The following is a 20,305-nucleotide window of genomic DNA, read 5'->3' as shown; positions in this document are numbered from 1 at the left end:
ACCCCCAACAATGCCCAGAACAGATACACCAGCCCAGGTGTCAGACTGCAGCCCACTGCTAGGGATAAATGTCACATAGTAGTTCACGAGCATCAGACTGTAGTCCACTGGTGTCAGACTGTAGCCCACAGTTATGTTATTGTAGTTCACTCATGCCAGGTGTCAGCCTGTAACCTAGTGGTACCATCTGGCTTATTGGTCCCAAATGTCAGGCTGAAGCTCATTGGTTTCTAGTTTTTAAGCTCACTTTGACATTATGAAGGTGAAGCTAAGCACAGCTCCCAACGCCACGTTTAAGTTTGCTGACGACGACACTATTGTTGGCCGAATAAAAGGTGGTGATGAATCAGCATACAGGAGGGAGAATTTAGATGAGTGGTGCTACAGCAACAACCTCTCAGTCAATGTCAGCAAGAGAAGGAGCTGATTATTGACTTTAGGAGGAGAAAACCAGAGGTGCATTAGCCAGTCTTCATTGGGGGATCAGATGTGAAGAGTGTCTGCAACTTTAAATTCTTCATGTTATCATTTCAAAGGAATTGTCCTGGACCCAGCACGTAGGTGAAATTGCAAAGAAAGCACAGCAGCACCTCTACTTCCTTAGATGTCTGCAAAGGTTGGGCTTGATATCTAAAAGTTTGACAGATTTCTATAGATGTGTGGTGGAGAATATATTGACTGGTTGCATCAGGACTTAGTGTGGAATCACCGGTGCTCTTGAACAGGAAATTCTACGAGAAGTAGTGGACATTGCCCAGTCCACTACAGGAAAAGCCCTCCCCACCGTTGAGCACATTGACACAGACCACCTTTGCAGGAAGGCAGCATCAAAGACCCCCAGCACCCAAGTCATGTTATTTCCTCACTGCCCCCATCAGGAAGAAGGTGCGGGACCCTCAGGACTCATGCTACCAGGTTCAGGAACAGTTATTAGCTCTGAGCCATCAGGCTCTTCAAGCAGTGACAATAACTTTCTTGAACCTCACTTGCCTCATCACTGAACTGTTCCCGGAACCTATGGAATTACTTTCAAGGAATCTTCATCTCATGTTCCTGATATTTATTATTAATATTTCTTTTGTATTTGTTCAGTTTGTTGCTTCTTACACACTGGTTGCATACTGATGTTGAGGTGGTCTTTCATTGATTCTATTATGGTTATTATTCTGTAATGGATTTATTGAGAATTTCCCCAAGACAGTGTATCTCAGGGTTGTATATGGTGGCATGTACTTAATTTGAACTTTGAAATTCAGCAAAGGGCATGCCGCATTTCGTTCTTCTTGAAAGGGCAGCGTGATAGTGTAGCATTTAGTGCAATGCTTTACATGCCAGAGGTCCATGACCGGGGTTCAGTTCCTGCCGCTTTCTGGAGTTTGTATCTCCCCAAGACTGCATGGTGCTCCTCCAGGTGATCCAGCCTCCAGTCACATTCCAAAGACGTAGACATCAGAGTTAGGAAGTTGTAAGCATGCGAAGTTTATGAGTTGCCAAACACAGACTGTGCCAGTTGTTGCATTTCAATGTATGTTTCAATGTACATGTGACAAATAACGCTAATTCTTATCTTTATCTTTTACCTTTGAATCTTGTCATGTCGCTCCTAACCAACATCATGCCAGACATTTTCAGCTTACACTTCTGATAGGGTCCGAGCAGGTTTTTAGTCCCTGTCTTCTCAGTATATAAAACATCTCTCTGAGCAATTTCCTCCTGCACTATGACTTCAGTATTACTATCAGGGGTGTGTACTTCTATGGATGTTTTCTTTTCTGTTGTTGATTTCAATGGCTGCCCAAAATAAAGCTTGCCCCATCAGATAGGTTTGCGCTGCACACCTTTGGGTGTAAATCATCCTAACCCTGTCTCTTTGGTCCTTTCCACACATTCTTGCCCGGCAGCTGAATGGTGATTGCTAGACATAACAACAGTTTAGCACCTCAGAAAAGAATGAAGGCAGATTCTGATGTTAATCCAGCTGGGTAGTTCGAAATTCTTACTTTTTGTTTGGTGAACTGAAAGTAATAAGATTCTGAATGCACTCTCATTTATACTTCAGGTGTTCAAAGAGATGAAAGTGCCTCAGGTTCGGAATCCATCACTTCCACTGCCTGAAGAACTACCGAAGAGTTTCCATGCTAAGATCGCTCTGATTGGATGCGGGCCTGCCAGCATCAGCTGTGCTTCATTTTTGGCTCGATTGGGCTATTCGGACATCACAATATTTGAAAAGGAGGAGTACATTGGAGGCTTGAGGTAGATTTTGCACTTTACTTCTGTAACGATGATTAAATAGAAATGGAATCCAAAGCTGCACACTTAGCGCATTCCTGACATGGTCCTCCTCTTGATACCACTTTCTGCTACACTTACTGGCCACTTTATTAGGTACTCATGCACATTAATGTAAATATCTAATCAGCTAATCATGGGTAATGGGGAAGAACTGTGAACTAAGAGACTTTGATCGTGGAGTGGTTGCTGGTACCAGACGGGGTGATTTCAGTATCTTAGAAACTGCTGACCTCCTGGGATTGTCACGCACCACATTCTGTACAGCCTGCAGAGAATACTGTGAGAAACAAAAATAACATGCAGTGAGCGGCAATTCTTTGGACGAAAACACCTTGTTAATGAGGGAGGTCTGATGTGACTGGTCAGACTGGTTCAAGCTGATAGGAAAGTGACTGTAGCTTAGATAACCACATGTTACAACAGTGGTGTGCAGAAGAGCATCTCTGAATGCACCAAACAGTGTACCATGAAGTGGATGAGCTACAGCAACAGAAACCCATAAACATATACTCAGTGAACACTTCTTTAGGTACAGGAGATGAAATGGCCACTGAGTGCAATCAAGCCTGATTTTCTTTGACTTTGAAAACGTATCATACTGATATTAGAAAGACATAAGAGAACTGACCAATGTCAAGATGAAGCCACACTCAGGTTGGAGGAACAACACCTTATATACCGGCTGGGTAGCCTCCAACCTGATGGTATGAACATTGACTTCTCTAACATCCGTTAATGCCCCTCCTCCCCTTCTTACCCCATCCTTGACATATTTAGATTTCTCCCCCCTTTTTTTCTCTCTCTCTGCCCATCACTCTTCGCCCATTCTCCATCTCCTCTGGTTCTCCCCTCCCCCTTTCTTTCTCCCTAGGCCTCCTGTCCCATGATCCTTTCCCTTCTCCGGCTCTGTATCTCTTTTACCGATCACCTTTCCAGCTCTCAGCTTCATCCCACCCCTCCAGTTTTCTCCTATCGTTTCGCATTTCCCCCTCCCCCTCCTACTTTCAAATCTCTTAATATCTTTCCTTTCAGTTAGTCCTGACAAAGGGTCTTGGCCCGAAACTTTGACAGTGCTTCTCCCTGTAGATGCTGCCTGGCCTGTTGTGTTCCACCAGCATTTTGCGTGTGTTGCTTGAATTCCCAGCATCTGCAGATTTCCTCATGTTGCAATATGAGTAGTATTTGTTTAGAATGTGTTCATATCCACAAGTTGGACCAGGCCATCTATATAATAAACAAGTACTTTAAGCCAAATTTTGGTAATCCATTTTTATTAAAAAAACTCCTAGAAATAGCTGTTAGGAAAATAATATATTAAATTCAGATTTTTTTGCTTGTCTTTTGACATGAAATTTACATTGTGCAGTAGAGTATATTTGGAGAAATCAAAGCTCTGTGTAGACAGCATTGTCATCCATTCTACCAGTGCCAGTGACGTTTTGGAAGATTGAAAAGAACAGATGCACATGTTTTTTTTCCCCAGTCACTTAAGACTGTAGTTATATAGCAGCCTCCAGTCTGAGACCCAAACTTGCCAGCTGCAATGCACAGATGGCAGAATAGATAAAGAAATCTGTGCATACGAGCTTCAGAACATGCGTTGGGCTCTACGTCTCCCATTGTTATGTTCTTAATATTGTGAAATGAGTGACCTACCTGCTAAAACAGACACAGAGAAAAAGTTTTGCAATGTTGCTAGGAAATAAGTCGGGATTTTAGTTTTGCATTTAAAATGCTCATGTCTCATCTGGGACTCAAAGCAGAATAAAAACAGCCTCCGTTTATTAATCCACCTTGACACCTGAGACATCATTCACTGAAAATTAGTTTTCATCAGTAAGAGAGTGTGAAATAACTGACCCTTTGCTTGTAGGTTTAGTCAATTTTCTTCTACAATGACATTTGCCTTTTTAGCAGTGTTTATTAATATCTGTTTATTTAATGAAATCATAGAGCAGAGAATAGTACAGAACAGGAACACTTCAGCCCACAACGTCTGTACGGAACATGATGCCAAACGAAGCTAAGTCTTTTTTGCCTCTATATGATCCGTATCCCTCTATTACCTATATATTCATGCGTCTATCCAACAGCTTCTTAAGCAGCACTATCGTATCTGCTTCCATCGCTACCCTGTGGCAGGAACTTACCACTCTCAGGGTAAAGAAACTTGCCCTGTGAACCTCCTTTAAACTGTCCTCCTTTACCTTAGATGCATGTTCTCTAGTACTTGACATTTCACTCTGGGGAAAGATTCTGTCTGCCTACCCGAAATATGCCTCTCATAATCTTATAAACCTCTAACAGCCCTCTCCTCAGCTTCCAGTGCTCCAGAAAATATAACACAAGTTTGTACAAGCTCTTTTTATACCTCGTACTCTCTACTGCAGGCAGCATCCTAGTGAAACACTTCCACACCCTTTCCTATCACAAAAATGTGGAAAGATAAGAAGCTTGAAGCAGAACAGTAATGATAGCAGATTCAATAATGTCATATACTTTTCAATGTAGAGTGCTTCACCTGGGTCTCATTGGTATTCTGCAAAAGCTATTCTGCTTCGTGATAAAGCCATGCCAAATATGTTGGAGATCTATCGGTAAATTTTAAATGACTGAAGTTCCTCTAAGTCATTTGCAGAAGTTAAGTTATTAAAGATACACTGATTAAAAATGTATGTATCTTGTGTTCAGCGTCCTTTAAATTTGTCTGTTGTTGTGTTAAACTAAATGAAAAATCAAATAAGTCTTGTTTGAAACAGATAAAATGAATCCTTAAATGTTCTGTTAATCTAAAAAGATTTTGAAAGGAGGTAACTTTACTGATTTAGTTTGACAGGTGTATTGATAGGAGAGGATTAGAGGATTATAGACCCAGTTTGGGGTGGCATAGACAGTAAGACCATAAGACATAGGAGCAGAATTAGCCCATTTGGCCCATCGAGTCTGCTGTGCCATTCAATCATGATTGATCCTTTTTTCTCCTCCTCAACCCCATTTCCCGGCCTTCTCCCCGTAACCTTGATGCCTTGTCCAATCAAGAACCTATCAATCTCTGCCTTAAATACACCCAATGACTTGGCCTCCACAGCTGCATGTGGCAACAAATTCCACAAATTCACCACCCTCTGGCTAAAGAAATTTCTTTGCATCATGAGTGAACCTGCAGATGCTGGAAATAAATAAAAACACAAAATACTGGCAGAACTCAGCAGGCCAGACAGCATCTATGGGAGGAGGTAGTGACGATGTTTCAGGCCGAAACCCTTCATCAGGAGTCATTCTGCATCTCTGTTTTGAATGGTTGTCCCTCTGTCCTGAGCCTGTTCCCTCTTGTACTAGACTCTCCTACCATGGGAAATACCCTTTCCACATCTACCATTGCTAGGCCTTTCAACATTCGAAAGGTTTCAATGAGATGCCCCTCATCCTTCTAAATTCCAGTGAGTACAGACCCAGAGCCATCAAATGTTCCTCATATGATAGACCTTTCATTCCTGGAATCATCCTTATGAACCTCCTCTGGACCCTCTCCAATGCCAGCACATCTCTTCTAAGATGAGGAGCCCAAAACTGTACACAGTACTCAAGTTGAGGTCTCACCAGCATCACATCCCTGCTCTTGTATTCTGGACCTTTTGAAATGAATGCTAATATTGCATTTGCCTTCCTCACCACCGACTCAACCTGCAAGTTAACCTTGAGGGTGTTCCCGAGTCCCTTTGTATCTCAGATGTTTGGATTTTCTCCCCGTTTAGAAAATATTCTGCACATTTATTTCTACTACCAAAGTGCATGACCGTGCACTTCCAACATTATAATTCATTTGCCACTTTCTTGCCCGTTCTCCTAATCTGTCTAAGTCCTTTTGCATCCGATGTGTTTCCTCAACACTGCCTGCCCTTCCACCAATCTTCGTATCATCTTCAAATCTGGCAACAAAGCCATCTATTTCATCATCCATATCATTTACATACAGCATAAAAAGAAGTGGTCCCAACATCGACCCCTGTGGAACACCACTAATCACTGGCCGGCAGCCAGACAAGGATCCTTGTATTCCCACTCCTGCCTTCTTCCAGTCAGCTGTAGACATGCTAGTAATTCACTTGTAATACCACAGGCTCTTAACTTGGTAAGCAGCCTCATATATGGCACCTTTTTTTTTATTATCACTGGCATGTGTTGTGAAATTTGTTAACATAGCAGCAACAGTTCAATGTAATACATAATAAAGAAGAAAAAGCAAAATAAAATAATAATAAGTATACAAACAAATAAATAAGTACATCATTTACAGTATTTGTATATTGAATTGATTAGAAATCATGCAAAACACAGAAATAATATATATTTAAAAAGTGGCTTAGTGTCTAAGGCAGGGGTGGGCAAACTTTTTGACTTGTGGGCCACAAAGGGTTCTAAAATTTGACAGGGGGGCCGGACCAGGAGCAGATGGACGGAGTGTTTTGGTAATACACCTCATAAGAGAAAATAAAATATCATGGGATATGTAGAAAACATGTGCTTTAATTTCAATTGAAAATGAACAAATGCATTACAACAAAATATCTGTCTTTGAAGTCCCATGGTATTTAGTTATTTATTGAAATGACTTTTAAAACACTGAAAATTAAATGAATAAAATACAGCTTTTTTAATAGTAACAGTTATTATTTTAAAGCACTGAAAATTCTGTTATCCTTCAAGATATTATCATCATCACTCTCCTCCTGACTGTCTTTATTTCAAAAACGGTAGGAGATGCAGGTCTACTTGTCCTACTCCTTCTTATTCAATTGTCCCCTGTGCCAAAACTCAACAACGACCAGTGTCACTGACAGAACAGTGACAGCGCGCCAGTATGCGGAGCGCGTTATTTGATCTGGAGCGCATTTTTTATTTTGAGAACGTACGTGCACCTGCGCACTACTCATGTCCATCACTTAACAGAAATGACATGTAACATGTAAGGCTTATTGAAAAAAATATTTTCAAATGCAATTTTTACATAACAAAACGAAGAAACTTATTTTTAATTTCAGTGGAAACAGTGTTGTTGGTCTCCCTTTTTAGCCAGTGCATCAAAGTCTGGATTTAGTTTTGTTGTGGCGATTCTCAGGATGGATCTGAGGTGTTAACAAGGTTTATTAATATAATTTCATCAAGTTCTGCGGGCCGGATTAAAAAGCTTAACGGGCCGCATATGGCCCGCGGGCCGTAGTTTGCCCATGCCTGGTCTAAGGGTTCAATGTTCATTATGTCCATTTAGGAATTGGATGGCAGAGGGGTAGAAGCTGTTCCTGAATCACTGAGTGTGTGCCTTCAGGCTTCTGTACCTCTTACCTGATGGTAACAGTGTGAAAAGGGCATGTTCTGGGTGCTGGAGGTCCTTAATTATGGACACTGCCTTACTGAGACATCGCTCCTTGTAGATGTCCTGGGTACTTAGTTGGATAGTACCCAAGATGGTGCGGATTAAATATACAATCCTCTGCAGCTTTGTTCAGTCCTGTGTAGTAGCCCCCCCCCCCCCCATACCAGACAGTGATGCAGCCTGTCAGAATGCTCTCCACGGTACATCTATAGAAGTTTTTGAGTGTATTTGTTGACATGCCAAATTTCTTCAAACTCCTAATGAAATACAGTTGCTGCTTTACCTTCTTCATAACTGCATTGATTTGTTGGGACTCAGAGATCTTGACACCCAGGAACTTGAAACTTCTCACTCTCTCCACTTCTGATCCCTCGGTGAGGATTGGTATGTGTTCTTTCATCTTGCCCTCCCTGAAGTCCACAATCAGTTCTTTCGTCTTTCTGACAATGAGTGCCAGGTTGTTGCTGTGGCACCACTCCACTAGTTGGCATATCTCACTCCTGTACGCCCTCTCGTCACCACCTGAGATTCTACCAACGATGGTTGTATCGTTAGCAGATTTATAGCTGGAATTTAAGCTATGCCAAGCCGCACAGTCGTGTATATAGAGAGTAGAGCAGTGGGCTAAGCACACACCCCTGAGATGCACCAGTGTTGATCATCAGCGAGGAGGAGATGTTATCAACAATCTGCACTGATTGTGGTTTTCCGGTTAGGGAATTGAGGATCCAATTGGGGAGGTACAGAGGCCCAGATTCTGCAACTTCTCAATCAGGATTGTGGGAATGATGGTATTAAATGCTGAGCTATAGTCAATGAACAGCATCCTGACATAAGTGTTTGTGTTGTCCAGGTGGTCTAAAGCCATGTGAAGAGCCATTAAGATTGTATCTGTCGTTGGCCTATTGTGGCAAGAGGCAAATTGCAATGGGTCCAGGTCCTTGCTGAGACAGGAGTTTAGTTTAGTCATGACCAACCTCTCAAAGCATTTCATCACTGTAGATGTGAGTGCTACTGGGCGATAGTCGTTAAGGCAGCTCACATTATTCTTCTTAGGTACTGGTATAATTGTTGCCTTTTTGAAGTAAGTGGGAAATTCTGCCCATAGCAGTGAGAGGTTGAAAATGTCCTTGAATACTCATGCCAGTTGGTTGGGACAGGTTCTCAGAGTCTTACCAGGAACTCCATCGGGACCTTCGGGCTTGCGAGGGTTCACTCGCTTTAAAGACAGTCTATCTTCGGCCTCTGAGAAAGAGATCACAGGGTCATCAGGTGCAGCAGGGATCTTCACAGCTGTAGCTATATTCTCCCTTTCAAGGCAGGCATAGAAGGTGTTGAGTTCATCTGGTAGTGAAGCATCGCTGCCATTCATGCTATTGGGTCTCACTTTGTGGGAAGTAATGTCTTGCAAACCCTGCCAGAGTTGTTGTACATACGATGTCACCTCCAACCTTATTTGAAATTGTCTTCTCGCTCTTGAAATAGTCCTCTGCAAATCATACTTGGTTTTCCGGTACAGGCCTGAGTTGCCAGACTTGAATGCTGCCGATCTAGTATGCAGCAGATGATGTACCTCCTGGTTCATCTTCCTTGTCAAAGACCTTCTGAAAGGCAAGGTAGTGTAGTGGTTAGCATACTGCTGTTACAGCACCAGCCACCAGAGTTCAATTCCCACTACCGTGTACAAGTAGATTGTATTTTGTCCATGTGGGTTTCCTCTGGGTGCTCCACTTTCCTCCCACATTTCAAAGACGTATGGGTTAGTAGGTTAATTGGTCACATGGGTGTAAATGGGTGGCGTGGGCCATGAGCCAGAAGGAACTACTATTGTGCTGTATGTCTAATAACTAAACAAATAGCAAGATATTGCAGGTGTTGGAAATCTGAAATAAAATTAGAAAAAGCTGAAAATATTGACCAGTTGAGTAACAAATGTAGAGAGGAACAAAGTTAGTGCTTAATGTACTTTCATGAGAAGTTTGAAGGTGCAGAGATGAGGGAAGGAAGCATTGGCAATAAAGACTGAAAACTACAGAAGTAAGTGTGGTAAAAAGAACAAGCAAAACCTCCTTGGAGAGAACAGTGGTTTGTCTAAAAACAAGAAGTTTCTGGAGGGGAAGTCGAAGTGACATAAACAATATTACTAAAGCAAATTAATGCAACTGTTGGAGAAAATGCTGGAGGAGAAAATTAGCTGGGGAGCTTCTGTGGCAAAGGAAATAAATATATGGACTGTCAGTGGCTGGCAGACTGAGTTTTAGGCTAAAGGCTTGTCCATAACTAGGCCTCTTGCCTCATCATCGTATTTCTGGTGAGCTCTTCCTGACCCTTTAGAAGCAGTCAGTGGTGGACAGACCACCATAGTATGTGGTTTGGGGATGAGAAGAGTGGGAAAGGAACCAGCATGACAGTCATGGTCAGTAATATTGCAGAAAGATAAGAGGGAAACCACAAATACCTGCTGGGATTTCCCTATGTAGTCGCACCTCAGTGTACAATCAAAAGTAAGATGCAGCATGCTCCTTTTAAGTCCACCCAGTTTAGGAGTGAAATGTATAATTTCAAATTTGCTCATTATTATCATGTACGGATATTCAGTGAAAGAGATTTTGTTAGTGTGCCTTCCAGGAATGTGAGTCATGAGTACTTGAATGAACTGTAAGAGGAAGTGGTCGTTTAAGAGGCTTTTGGATAGTTACATAGAGAGGAAGGGCTGGGGTGTGTGGGTGGTTATGTGCTAAACATGGACAACTGAGACTAGCAGGTTGACATACACCAGTTGTGCTGAAGATCCTCTTTTCCTGCTCTATGATTATGACTCTAAGATCATGCCATACGTAAGTACGTAGTGGTAAAAAGAAAACAATGCAGTTTGAGAGGCAGAAATGAGATTTAAATGAATTTGTTCATTTGTCATATGCTGTGTCGTATGGTGTTGGGTGACTGTGTTCTTTCCATGACGATCATTGTTCTTGGCGAATTTTCCTACAGAAGTGGTTTGCCATTGCCTTCTCCTGGGCAGTGTCTTTACAAGACGGGTGACCCCAGCCGTTATCAATGCTCTTCAGAGATTGTCTGCTGGTGTCAAGGGGTCACATAACCAGAACTTGTGTTATGCATCAGCTGTCATACGACAGTCCACCACCTGCTGCCGTGGCTTCACGTGACCCTGATCGGGTGGGGCGGGGCTAAACAGGTGCTTACACCTTGCTCAAGGGTGAGCTGCAGGTTAGCAGAGAGGAGGAGTGCCTTACACCTCTGTCAGTACAGATGTATCTCCACTGTGCCACCCATTTAAAAGAATAGGACCATCAAAACAGATGTAATGAGAAGATCTGATTGGATCCACGTGCAAAGAGTAGCCATCCTCTGGCACCTTAGTCTCTTTTTTAAGTTTGGAAGGGGCCTAATTGCTTCTTTATGTTGCTACATCAAAGGAACTTCCCTGTATATTGTGCAGCAGAATGTGAAGTTGGAGAGAAAAATAAACAAAACTGAAAGAGAAAATTAATTGGTTGAGCATCATCTGTGAAGGGAAATAGATTGTCAATATTTCGGGTCAGGTCCCTTCCTTGGACATATTTAAAACTTCTTGGAGCCAGGAATTACAGAGAAGAGAAGCTGATCCTCCTCCCCACCCCCATTTGCTGGGGCTTTGGTTCCTGATCTGCACTATTGCTAATCGGAGACCATCCAATGTCAAATCATGAATTTCACTGCAATGATGCTAAGGGATTCCGGCAGTCAGAGTCAAAGTGTTTTGGAGCACAGAAACAGGCTTGATGGCCCAACTCATTCATGGCAACCATGTTGCCTAACTGACATATTCCATTTGCTTATATCTTTCCTATCCATATATACATATATAGTCCAAGTATCTTTTAAATGCCATTACTGCACTCACCTTCACCTCTTCCTCTGGTAGCTTGCTACATCTAGAGTCTAAGACTGGAGAATCTGAGATCGGGACACAGCCTCAGAATAGAGCGTTTAGAACTCCATTTAGAACGGAGATGAGTAAGGATTCTTCCTAGAGAGTGGTGAATTTGTGGAATTCGTTGCCACAGGCAGCTGTGGAGGCTAAGTCACTAGGTAGATTTAAGGCAGAGTTTGAGAGATTCTTGGTTGTTCATAGCATGAAAGGATGCAGGGAGAAGACGGGAGATTGAGGCTGAGAGGGAAATGGATCAGCCATGATAAAATGGCAGAGCAGACTCGACGGGCCAGTTGGCCCAATTCTGCTCCTATATCTTATAGTTTTATATATTCACCTAGTGGAAAGTTGCCCCTCAGGAATCATTTTAAGTCTTACCTCTCTCACTTTATACCTCTACCCCTCTCGTTCGGTTTCTGTTCTGCAATCAGTTTGACATCCATTAGGCATGAGATGATGGAGGGGTGAGGAACTTGACAGAATTCTGGCCTGCCAGTTGGATATTCAGTTAATACTCTGTAGAGTGTTTACATCAGTTCTGATGTCTGAATGCAAAAGAGAAAGAAAAGAGGGTGTCAAATTCCCCTGACCCATCTTTTGGCTGGGGCCTTCTGGAAACAATATTGTAATCTGAAGTGAGAGACAACAGGGATGGATGTGCACTGATAAGAGGATTGGAAAAGCAATTGCTTTAAGTATGTATGCAATTCTTGTTGTTATGTTTGCTTCCAGCTGGCACTTAGACTTTCATGAGCTTTTGTGCCAGATGTAGATATGTATTTGTGTTTGTATGCCATTGCATCCTCTATTGGCATCAGGAATCTGTTACAGCAATATGTTTGGGGGAGGGGGAGAGGTGGAGGAGAGGGTGGGGTGGCAAATGGAAAGAAGCCAGAAAGGTCAGGTGTCTCCTGCCCACCCCTACGCCCCAACATCCGCAAAGAGAAGTAGCAAAGCTCACTTGGCATATGTTGTTGACAGAGGATTTTCATCTTGATGCCAGCTGTGCCTACAGGCCCTAAGTGACATTGTAATTAGATGTTAATACCTGTTTCACCTTTATGCTGGAAGCTCTTTAGTGGCATCACAATCACAGCATGTCATGTTTTACATGATATTGCATGAAAGAAGGCATGCCAAGGTGATCAGGAGCCCACTTCGCCCTTTTGGTCCCACCTACCAAGCTGCCATGAGCCAGTTCTGCAGCCTCTGCATACCCAGCTGGGACTGACTGCGGTAACTTGCCTTTCTCAGAATCTGAATCAGCGGAGAGGAGAATGCCAAGCTTTGCCATCTGCTGCAAGGTCGCCAGGAACACAGAACTTGCTCATGCCCACAGATTGGCACAAGCCAGTAAAAGCCTCAAACTTGGCTGCAATTCCTGCAGGCATGCTGTGGTGCTGACCAGTGGCATCGTGCTGTGAAGTGGCAGAAATGCATAAGACACAGGAACAGATTTAGGCCATTCAGCCCATCAAATGTGCTCCAAATTTCGATTATGGCTGATTTATTTTCCTGGCCTAATCCCCATAGCCTTTGACACCCTTACTAATCAAAATCCTCTGCTTTAGATATACTCAATGACTTGGCCTCAACAGTCATTTGCACCAATGTATTCCACAGATTCTCCTCATGAGGATAGATTGAGCAAGCAAAGGCTTTTCTCTTTGGAGAGAAGGAGAGTGAGAGATGTCTTGATAGAGGTGTACAAGATGATAAGAGACATTGATCAAGTGGACAGCCAGAGACTTTTTCACAGGGCAGAAATGGCTAATACAAAGGGGCATAATTTTATGGTATTGGGAAGAAAGAATAGATCTGATGTTAGAGAAAACATAGAAAACAAAGAAACATCGAAAACCTACAGCACAATATAGGCCCTTCGGCCCTCAAACTTGTGCCGAACATGTCCCTACCTTAGAAATTACTAGGCTTACCCATAGCCCTCTATTTTTCTAAGCTCCATGTACCTATCCAAAACTCTCTTAAAAGACCCTATCATATCCGCCTCCACCACCGTTGCCGGCAGTCCATTCCACACACTCACCACTCTCTGAGTAAAAAGCTTACCCCTGACATCTCCTCTGTACCTACTCCCCAGCACTTTAAACCTGTGTCCTCTTGTGGCAACCATTTCAGTCCTGGGAAAAAGCCTTTGACTACCCACACGATCAATGCCTCTCGTCATCTTATACACCTCTATCAGGTCACCTCTCATCCTCCGTCGCTCCAAGGAGAAAAGGCAGAGTTCACTCAACCTGTTTTCATAAGGCATACTCCCCAATCTAGGCAACATCCTTGTAAATCTCCTCTGCACACTTTCTATGGTTTCCACATCCTTCCTGTAGTGAGGCGACCATAGCTGAGCACAGTACTCCAAGTGGGGTCTGACCAGGGTCCTATATAGCTGTAGCATTACCGCTCGGTTCTTAAACTCAATTCCATGATTGATGAAGGCCAATGCACCGTACGCCTTCTTAACCAGAGAGTCAACCTGCGCAGCTGCTTTGAGCATCCTATGGTCTCGGACCGCAAGATCACTCTGATCCCCCACACTGCCAAGAGTCTTAGCATTAATACTATATTCTGCCATTATATTTGAACTACCAAAATGAACTACTTCACACTTTTCTGGGTTGAACTCCATCCGCCTCTTCTCAGCCCAGTTTTGCATCGTTTCAATGTCCCGCTGTAACCTCTGACAGACCTCCATACTATCCATAACAACTCCAACCTTTGTGACATCAGCAAACTTACTAACCCATCCCTCCACTTCCTCATCCAGGTCATTTATAAAAATCACGAAGAGTAAGGGTCCCAGAACAAATCCCTGAGGCACACTACTGGTCACCGACCTCCATGCAGAATATGACCTGTCTACACCACTCCTTGCCTTCTGTGGGCAAGCCAGTTCTGGATCCACAAAGCAATATCCCCTTGGATCCCCTGCCTCCTTATTTTCTCAATAAGCCTTGCATGGGGTACCTTATCAAATGCCTTGCTGAAATCCATATACACTACATCTACTACTCTACCTTCAATGTGTTTAGTCACATCCTCAAAAAATTCAGTCAGGCTGACTGTTCCTAATTATATTATACCTCTTCAAATGTTCATAAATCCTGCCTCTCAGGATCTTCTCCATCAACTTACCAACCACTGAAGTAAGACTTACTGGTCTATAATTTCCTGGGTTATCTCTACTCCCTTTCTTGAATAAAGGAACAATATCCGCAACCCTCCAATCCTCTAGAACCTCTCCCATCCCCATTGATGATTCAAAGATCTTCACCAGAGGTTCAGCAATCTCCTTCCTCGCCTCCCACGGTAGCCTGGAGTACATCTCATCTGGTCCCAGCGACTTATCCAACTTGATGCTTTCCAAAAGTTCCAGCACATCCTTTTTCTTAATATTTACATGCTCAAGCCTTTTAGTCTGCTGCAAGACAGCACTAGATAGATAGATAGATAGATAGATACTTTATTCATCCCCATGGGGAAATTCAACTTTTTTTCCAATGTCCCATACACTTGTTGTAGCAAAACTAATTACATACAATACTTAACTCAGTAAAAAATATGATATGCATCTAAATCACTATCTCAAAAAGCATTAATAATAGCTTTTAAAACGTTCTTAAGTCCTGGCGGTAGAATTGTAAAGCCTAATGGCATTGGGGAGTATTGACCTCTTCATCCTGTCTGAGGAGCATTGCATCGATAGTAACCTGTCGCTGAAACTGCTTCTCTGTCTCTGGATGGTGCTATGTAGAGGATGTTCAGAGTTATCCATAATTGACCGTAGTCTACTCAGCGCCCTTCGCTCAGCTACTGATGTTAAACTCTCCAGTACTTTGCCCACGACAGAGCCCGCCTTCCTTACCAGCTTATTAAGACGTGAGGCATCCCTCTTCTTAATGCTTCCTCCCCAACACGCCACCACAAAGAAGAGGGCGCTCTCCACAACTGACCTACAGAACATCTTCAGCATCTCACTACAGACATTGAATGACGCCAACCTTCTAAGGAAGTACAGTCGACTCTGTGCCTTCCTGCACAAGGCATCTGTGTTGGCAGTCCAGTCTAGCTTCTCGTCTAACTGTACTCCCAGATACTTGTAGGTCTTAACCTGCTCCACACATTCTCCATTAATGATCACTGGCTCCATATCCTACAATCCTACAATCACTAAGATCCTTTTCCATAATGAATACTGAAGTAAAGTATTCATTAAGTACCTCTGCTATTTCCTCCAGTTCCATTCACTCTTTCCCACTGTCACACTTGATTGGTCCTATTCTTTCACGTCTTATGCTCTTGCTCTTCACATACTTGTAGAATGCCTTGGGGTTTTCCTTAATCCTGCCCACCAAGGCCTTCTCATGGCCTCTTCTAGCCCTCCTAATTTCCTTTTTAAGCTCCTTCCTGTTAGCCTTATAATCTTCTAGATCTCTAACATTACCTAGCTCTCTAAACATTTTGTAAGCTTTTCTTTTCTTCTTAACTAGATTTATTACAGCCTTTGTACACCACGGTTCCTGTACCCTACCATAACTTCTCTGTCTCATTGGAACGTACCTATGCAGAACTCCGCACAACTATCCCCTGAACATTTGCCACATTTCTTCCGTACTACTCCCTGAGAACAACTTTTTCCAATTTAAGCTTCCAATTTCTTGCCTGGTAGCCTCATAATTTCCTGTACAATTAAACACTTTTCTAACTTATCTGTTCCTATCTCTCTCCAATGCTATTGTAAAGGAGTTAAAATTTTGATCACTATCTCCAAAATGCTCTCCCACTGAGAAGTCTGACACCTGACCAGGTTCATTTCTGAATACCAAATCAAGTACAGTCTCTCGTCTTGTAGGCTTATCTACATATTATGTCAAGAAACCTTCCTGAACACACCTAACAAACTCCACCCCATCTAAACATCTTGCTCTAGGGAGATGCCAATTGATATTTGGGAAATTAAAATCTCCCATCACACCAACGCTGTTATTATTACAATTTTCCAGGATCTGTTTCCCTATCTGCACCTCAATATCCCTGTTACTATTGGGCGGCCTATAAAACACACCCAGTAAGGTTATTCACCTCTGCCTGTTCCTAACCTTCGCCCACAGAGACTCAGTAGTAATCCCGAGATTACTACCTTTGCAGTCCTGCTCCTCAACCTCCTCCTTATCTCCCTGTAGTCCTTTTTCAGGACCTCTTCCCTTTTCCTACCTATGTTATTGGTACCAATATGTACCACGTCCTCTGGTTGTTCTCCCTCCTACTGCAGGATATTGTGGAGATGGGTTTTTTTTTTCGCTCTGAGAATGGTGTGCATATGGAAATTGCTGCCAGGGGTGGTGATTGAGACAAATACATTAAGAGGCATTGATCATGTTGACAGTCAGAGGCTTTTTCCCAGGGCTGAAATGGCTGCCACGAGAGGACACAGGTTTAAGATGCTGGGGAGTAGGTACAGAGGAGATGTCAGGGGTAAGTTTTTTACTCAGAGAGTGATGGGTAATGGAATGGAATTTGCTGCCGGCAGTGGTGGTGGAGGTGGATATGATAGAGTCTTTTAAGAGACATTTGGATAGGTACATGGAGCTCAGAAAAATAGAGGGCTAAGGAAAAGACTTGTAATTTCTAAGGTAGGGACATGTTCCACACAACTTTATGGGCCAAAGGGTCTGTAATGTGCTGTAGGTTTTCTATGTTTTTATGTTTTTATGTTTCTATGGTATTCAAGGGACTCTTATATCGGCATATGGATGAAAGAAAAACAGAGGGCTGTGTGGGAGGGCAGGGTTAGATTGATCTTGAGGTAGGCTAAGGCATCAGCACAACATTGTGGGCCAAAAGGCCAATCTAGTGCTGTACTGCTTTATGTTCTGTGCTCTTTCTAAGGTCGTGTGTAGTTCAGAGCAAGCGTTTTAATAAGAACAGCACACATTTGTCCGACAATCGCACAAAGGGTAACTTGTCTAGTTAACCGACAATATCAAGGACTTAGCAGTCAGTTTACATTCATGATGAAGGTGAGCATTTGTCATTTTGAGTATTTTGTATGTATGAACGTACTTTCACTATTGATCATTAATGCTGTGTGCACAAAACCCTTTCTTGCTGTCTATGTATATGAGTCACCCTGCAGACAATTACCAGTAATAGCTGAGGTGGCAGTGAATCTTAACGCAGAATCAAATTAATTTATATCTATACAGACTAGTCAGTGTCAAAAATATATACTTAAATAAACAATAGCATTTAATATCCAAAAAACGAATATTGTTTTTGGGTGACATTAAGATGCTTAACTCGTGTCATTTGACATGCATTCTGAACCACCCAGATTTGTTCGTCTGGGATAACATGCACAGAAGGTTGATGAAGGGTCTTGGCCTGAGATGCCGATTGTTTATATCTCTCTGTAGATGCTGATTGACCTGCTGAGTTCCTGCAGCATTTTGTGTGTGTGTGTGTGTGTGTGTTACTCCGGATTTCTGGCATCTGCAGCATCACTTGTGTTTATCCCTCTGGGATAAATGGCTTTGCAGTTTTGAATAAGCAGTGACAGAATTTGAAATAATAAATGATATCCAAAGAAATGTCAATGTTATACTGTGGTAATGAAAAATTATTGGATATTAATGACATTTTATCAATTGTGCAATAGTGCTCCATTTCACAAGGCAAGAGGCAAACTCCTTGATTACTATTGCAGTGTTGGGGACACTGTGATGCAAAATGTGATTTTTCTGCTTTCGAGTGAGCGTTGAAAGCGTGGACTGTTGAATGATGCAGTTTTGAAGGGAATCCTTTGAATGGGGCATCAGTCTGTTTGGGCTACTTCCATTAGTAAGATCATTGAGAGTACAGAGCAATTGAGATAAAAAGACCACAGGGTAATATAAGATGATAAGATTGGAAGAGTAAATAAACAAAGTCCAGAGTAGGGCATTTGAATTAAAGCCATAAACAGACAATAAATACCTGCAGAACACAAAATATGGTGAAGGAAGCAGCCCAGCAATGCAGATTATTAAGGGGAAACAATGTTAGTCATGTTACTTCACCAGTGGGTCATTCAGCAAACCTGGTGCGTAGCAAGTGTTGGAACTAATGCAGAGATTAACAGTTTTTCTGATGAAACTGACTTTTAGTCTTTGCACTGACTGGAGGATTAATCTAGAACAATACTGTAAGTGAACACAGCTTGACAATTAAAGTACAGCTGATAAACTTGTATTTGCTGATGTTTGAAAAAAAGGTTCCACAATCCTCACTGTCACTTGATTCGCTCAGTGAAGATATACTGTAATGCTTTCTTATAGCAATACCATGCCTTTGATAGTTCTGGAAATATATTTTCATTGCAAGTGACTTTCAAATAGATGAAAGTTTTGTGGCATCTCATTCCACTGATTTTCAACACTGTGTCAGTTCTTCACATTGGCATTTGACATTGGAGAGGGTTCAGAGAAGATTCACGAGAATGATTCCAGGAATGAGAAGGTTACCGTCTGAGGAACGTCTGGCAGCTCTTGGGCTGTATTCCCTGGAGTTCAGGAGAATGAGGGGAGATCTCATTGACATATTCTGAATGTTAAAAAGCCTGAACAGGTTAGATATGGCAAAGTTATTTCCCATGGTAGGGGATTCTAGGAGAAGAGGGCAAGACTTCAGGATTAAAGGACATCCATTTAGAACTGAGATGTGGAGAAATTACTGTAGTTAGAGGGTGGTAAATCTGTGGAATTTGTTGCTGCGAGCGGCTGTGGAGGCCAAGTCATTAGGTGTTATTTAAGGCAGAGATGGATAGGTTCTTGATTAGCTGGGTATCAAAGGGTATGGGGTGAAGGCAGAGGAGTGGGGATGACTGGAAGAATTGGATCAGCCCATGATTGAATGGCAGAGCAGACTCAATGGGCCGAATAACCTACTTCTGCTCCTATATCTTATGGTCTTATTATCGTATTGGTGGTGCCGACAACGGCCTCACTAGCCATGAAGAAAAGGCTACAGAGCAACATTCGCAGTTATGTGAGTGTGAATGCAGTGCCCATAACAATGACATTGAACACAAAGCTAAAATCTATCCCTGCATATAGTGTCACATCTCAAACTGATTTGTGGCTTTATGAATCTCAGGCTTGTATACAGAATACATACTTTGATAATAAATGTACTTTGAACTTTGAAAATGCTAACTTCAATAATGTCTCCCATGCTACTGAAGATGTACAACCAGCTTATAATTGAACCCACCTCATCTGTCATGCTATGAGGTAATCACTGTCATCCTGTAGTCATGAATGAAATGTATTATGGGTATTATTCAGAAAGCCTGTCAAAGGATCATGAAATCTAAAAATTGTAAAGGGAAGAAGTTACGGTCCCCTGAATGGATTAGTTGATTAACACAAAATCAACCAATAAAATGTAAATTACCCTAAAGGTCATAGATCAAACTTAGTGCTGACTTCTCAGATATATACTCCTGTGATTATTTGCTCGTCACTATTGATGGGTATAGTAGATTCCCTGTAATTAAAAAGCATCTGTCTTCTGCAGCAGAGGTTGCCATCTCAAATGTTAATTGTATCTGCATTATTGGTGTTCCTCAAGTAGAGAGAATAAAGAATTGAAAGCTGTTTAAAATCGATGACTAGGAAGTTTCCAATTTCCTTTGGTTTCACTCA

At 42.3% G+C, this 20,305-nt stretch overlaps 1 protein-coding gene across 2 annotated transcripts in view; it reads left to right on the top strand.

Moving 5' to 3' along the window:
- The window catches only part of LOC140736808 (dihydropyrimidine dehydrogenase [NADP(+)]-like), an 888,868-nt gene that overhangs the window by 364,997 nt on the left and 503,566 nt on the right, over positions 1-20,305 (top strand). For both annotated transcript variants that reach the window (XM_073062742.1, XM_073062741.1), the window contains exon 6: positions 2,060-2,256. In XM_073062742.1, the coding sequence (XP_072918843.1) occupies positions 2,060-2,256 (197 nt within the window). The remainder of the gene's footprint in view (positions 1-2,059; positions 2,257-20,305) is intronic.

This window comes from Hemitrygon akajei, chromosome 12 (assembly GCF_048418815.1).
Source record: "Hemitrygon akajei chromosome 12, sHemAka1.3, whole genome shotgun sequence".
NCBI classification, from domain to species: domain Eukaryota; kingdom Metazoa; phylum Chordata; class Chondrichthyes; order Myliobatiformes; family Dasyatidae; genus Hemitrygon; species Hemitrygon akajei.
The sequence above is the reverse complement of the archived record's forward strand: the minus strand, read 5'-3'. Positions and strand labels throughout refer to the sequence as shown.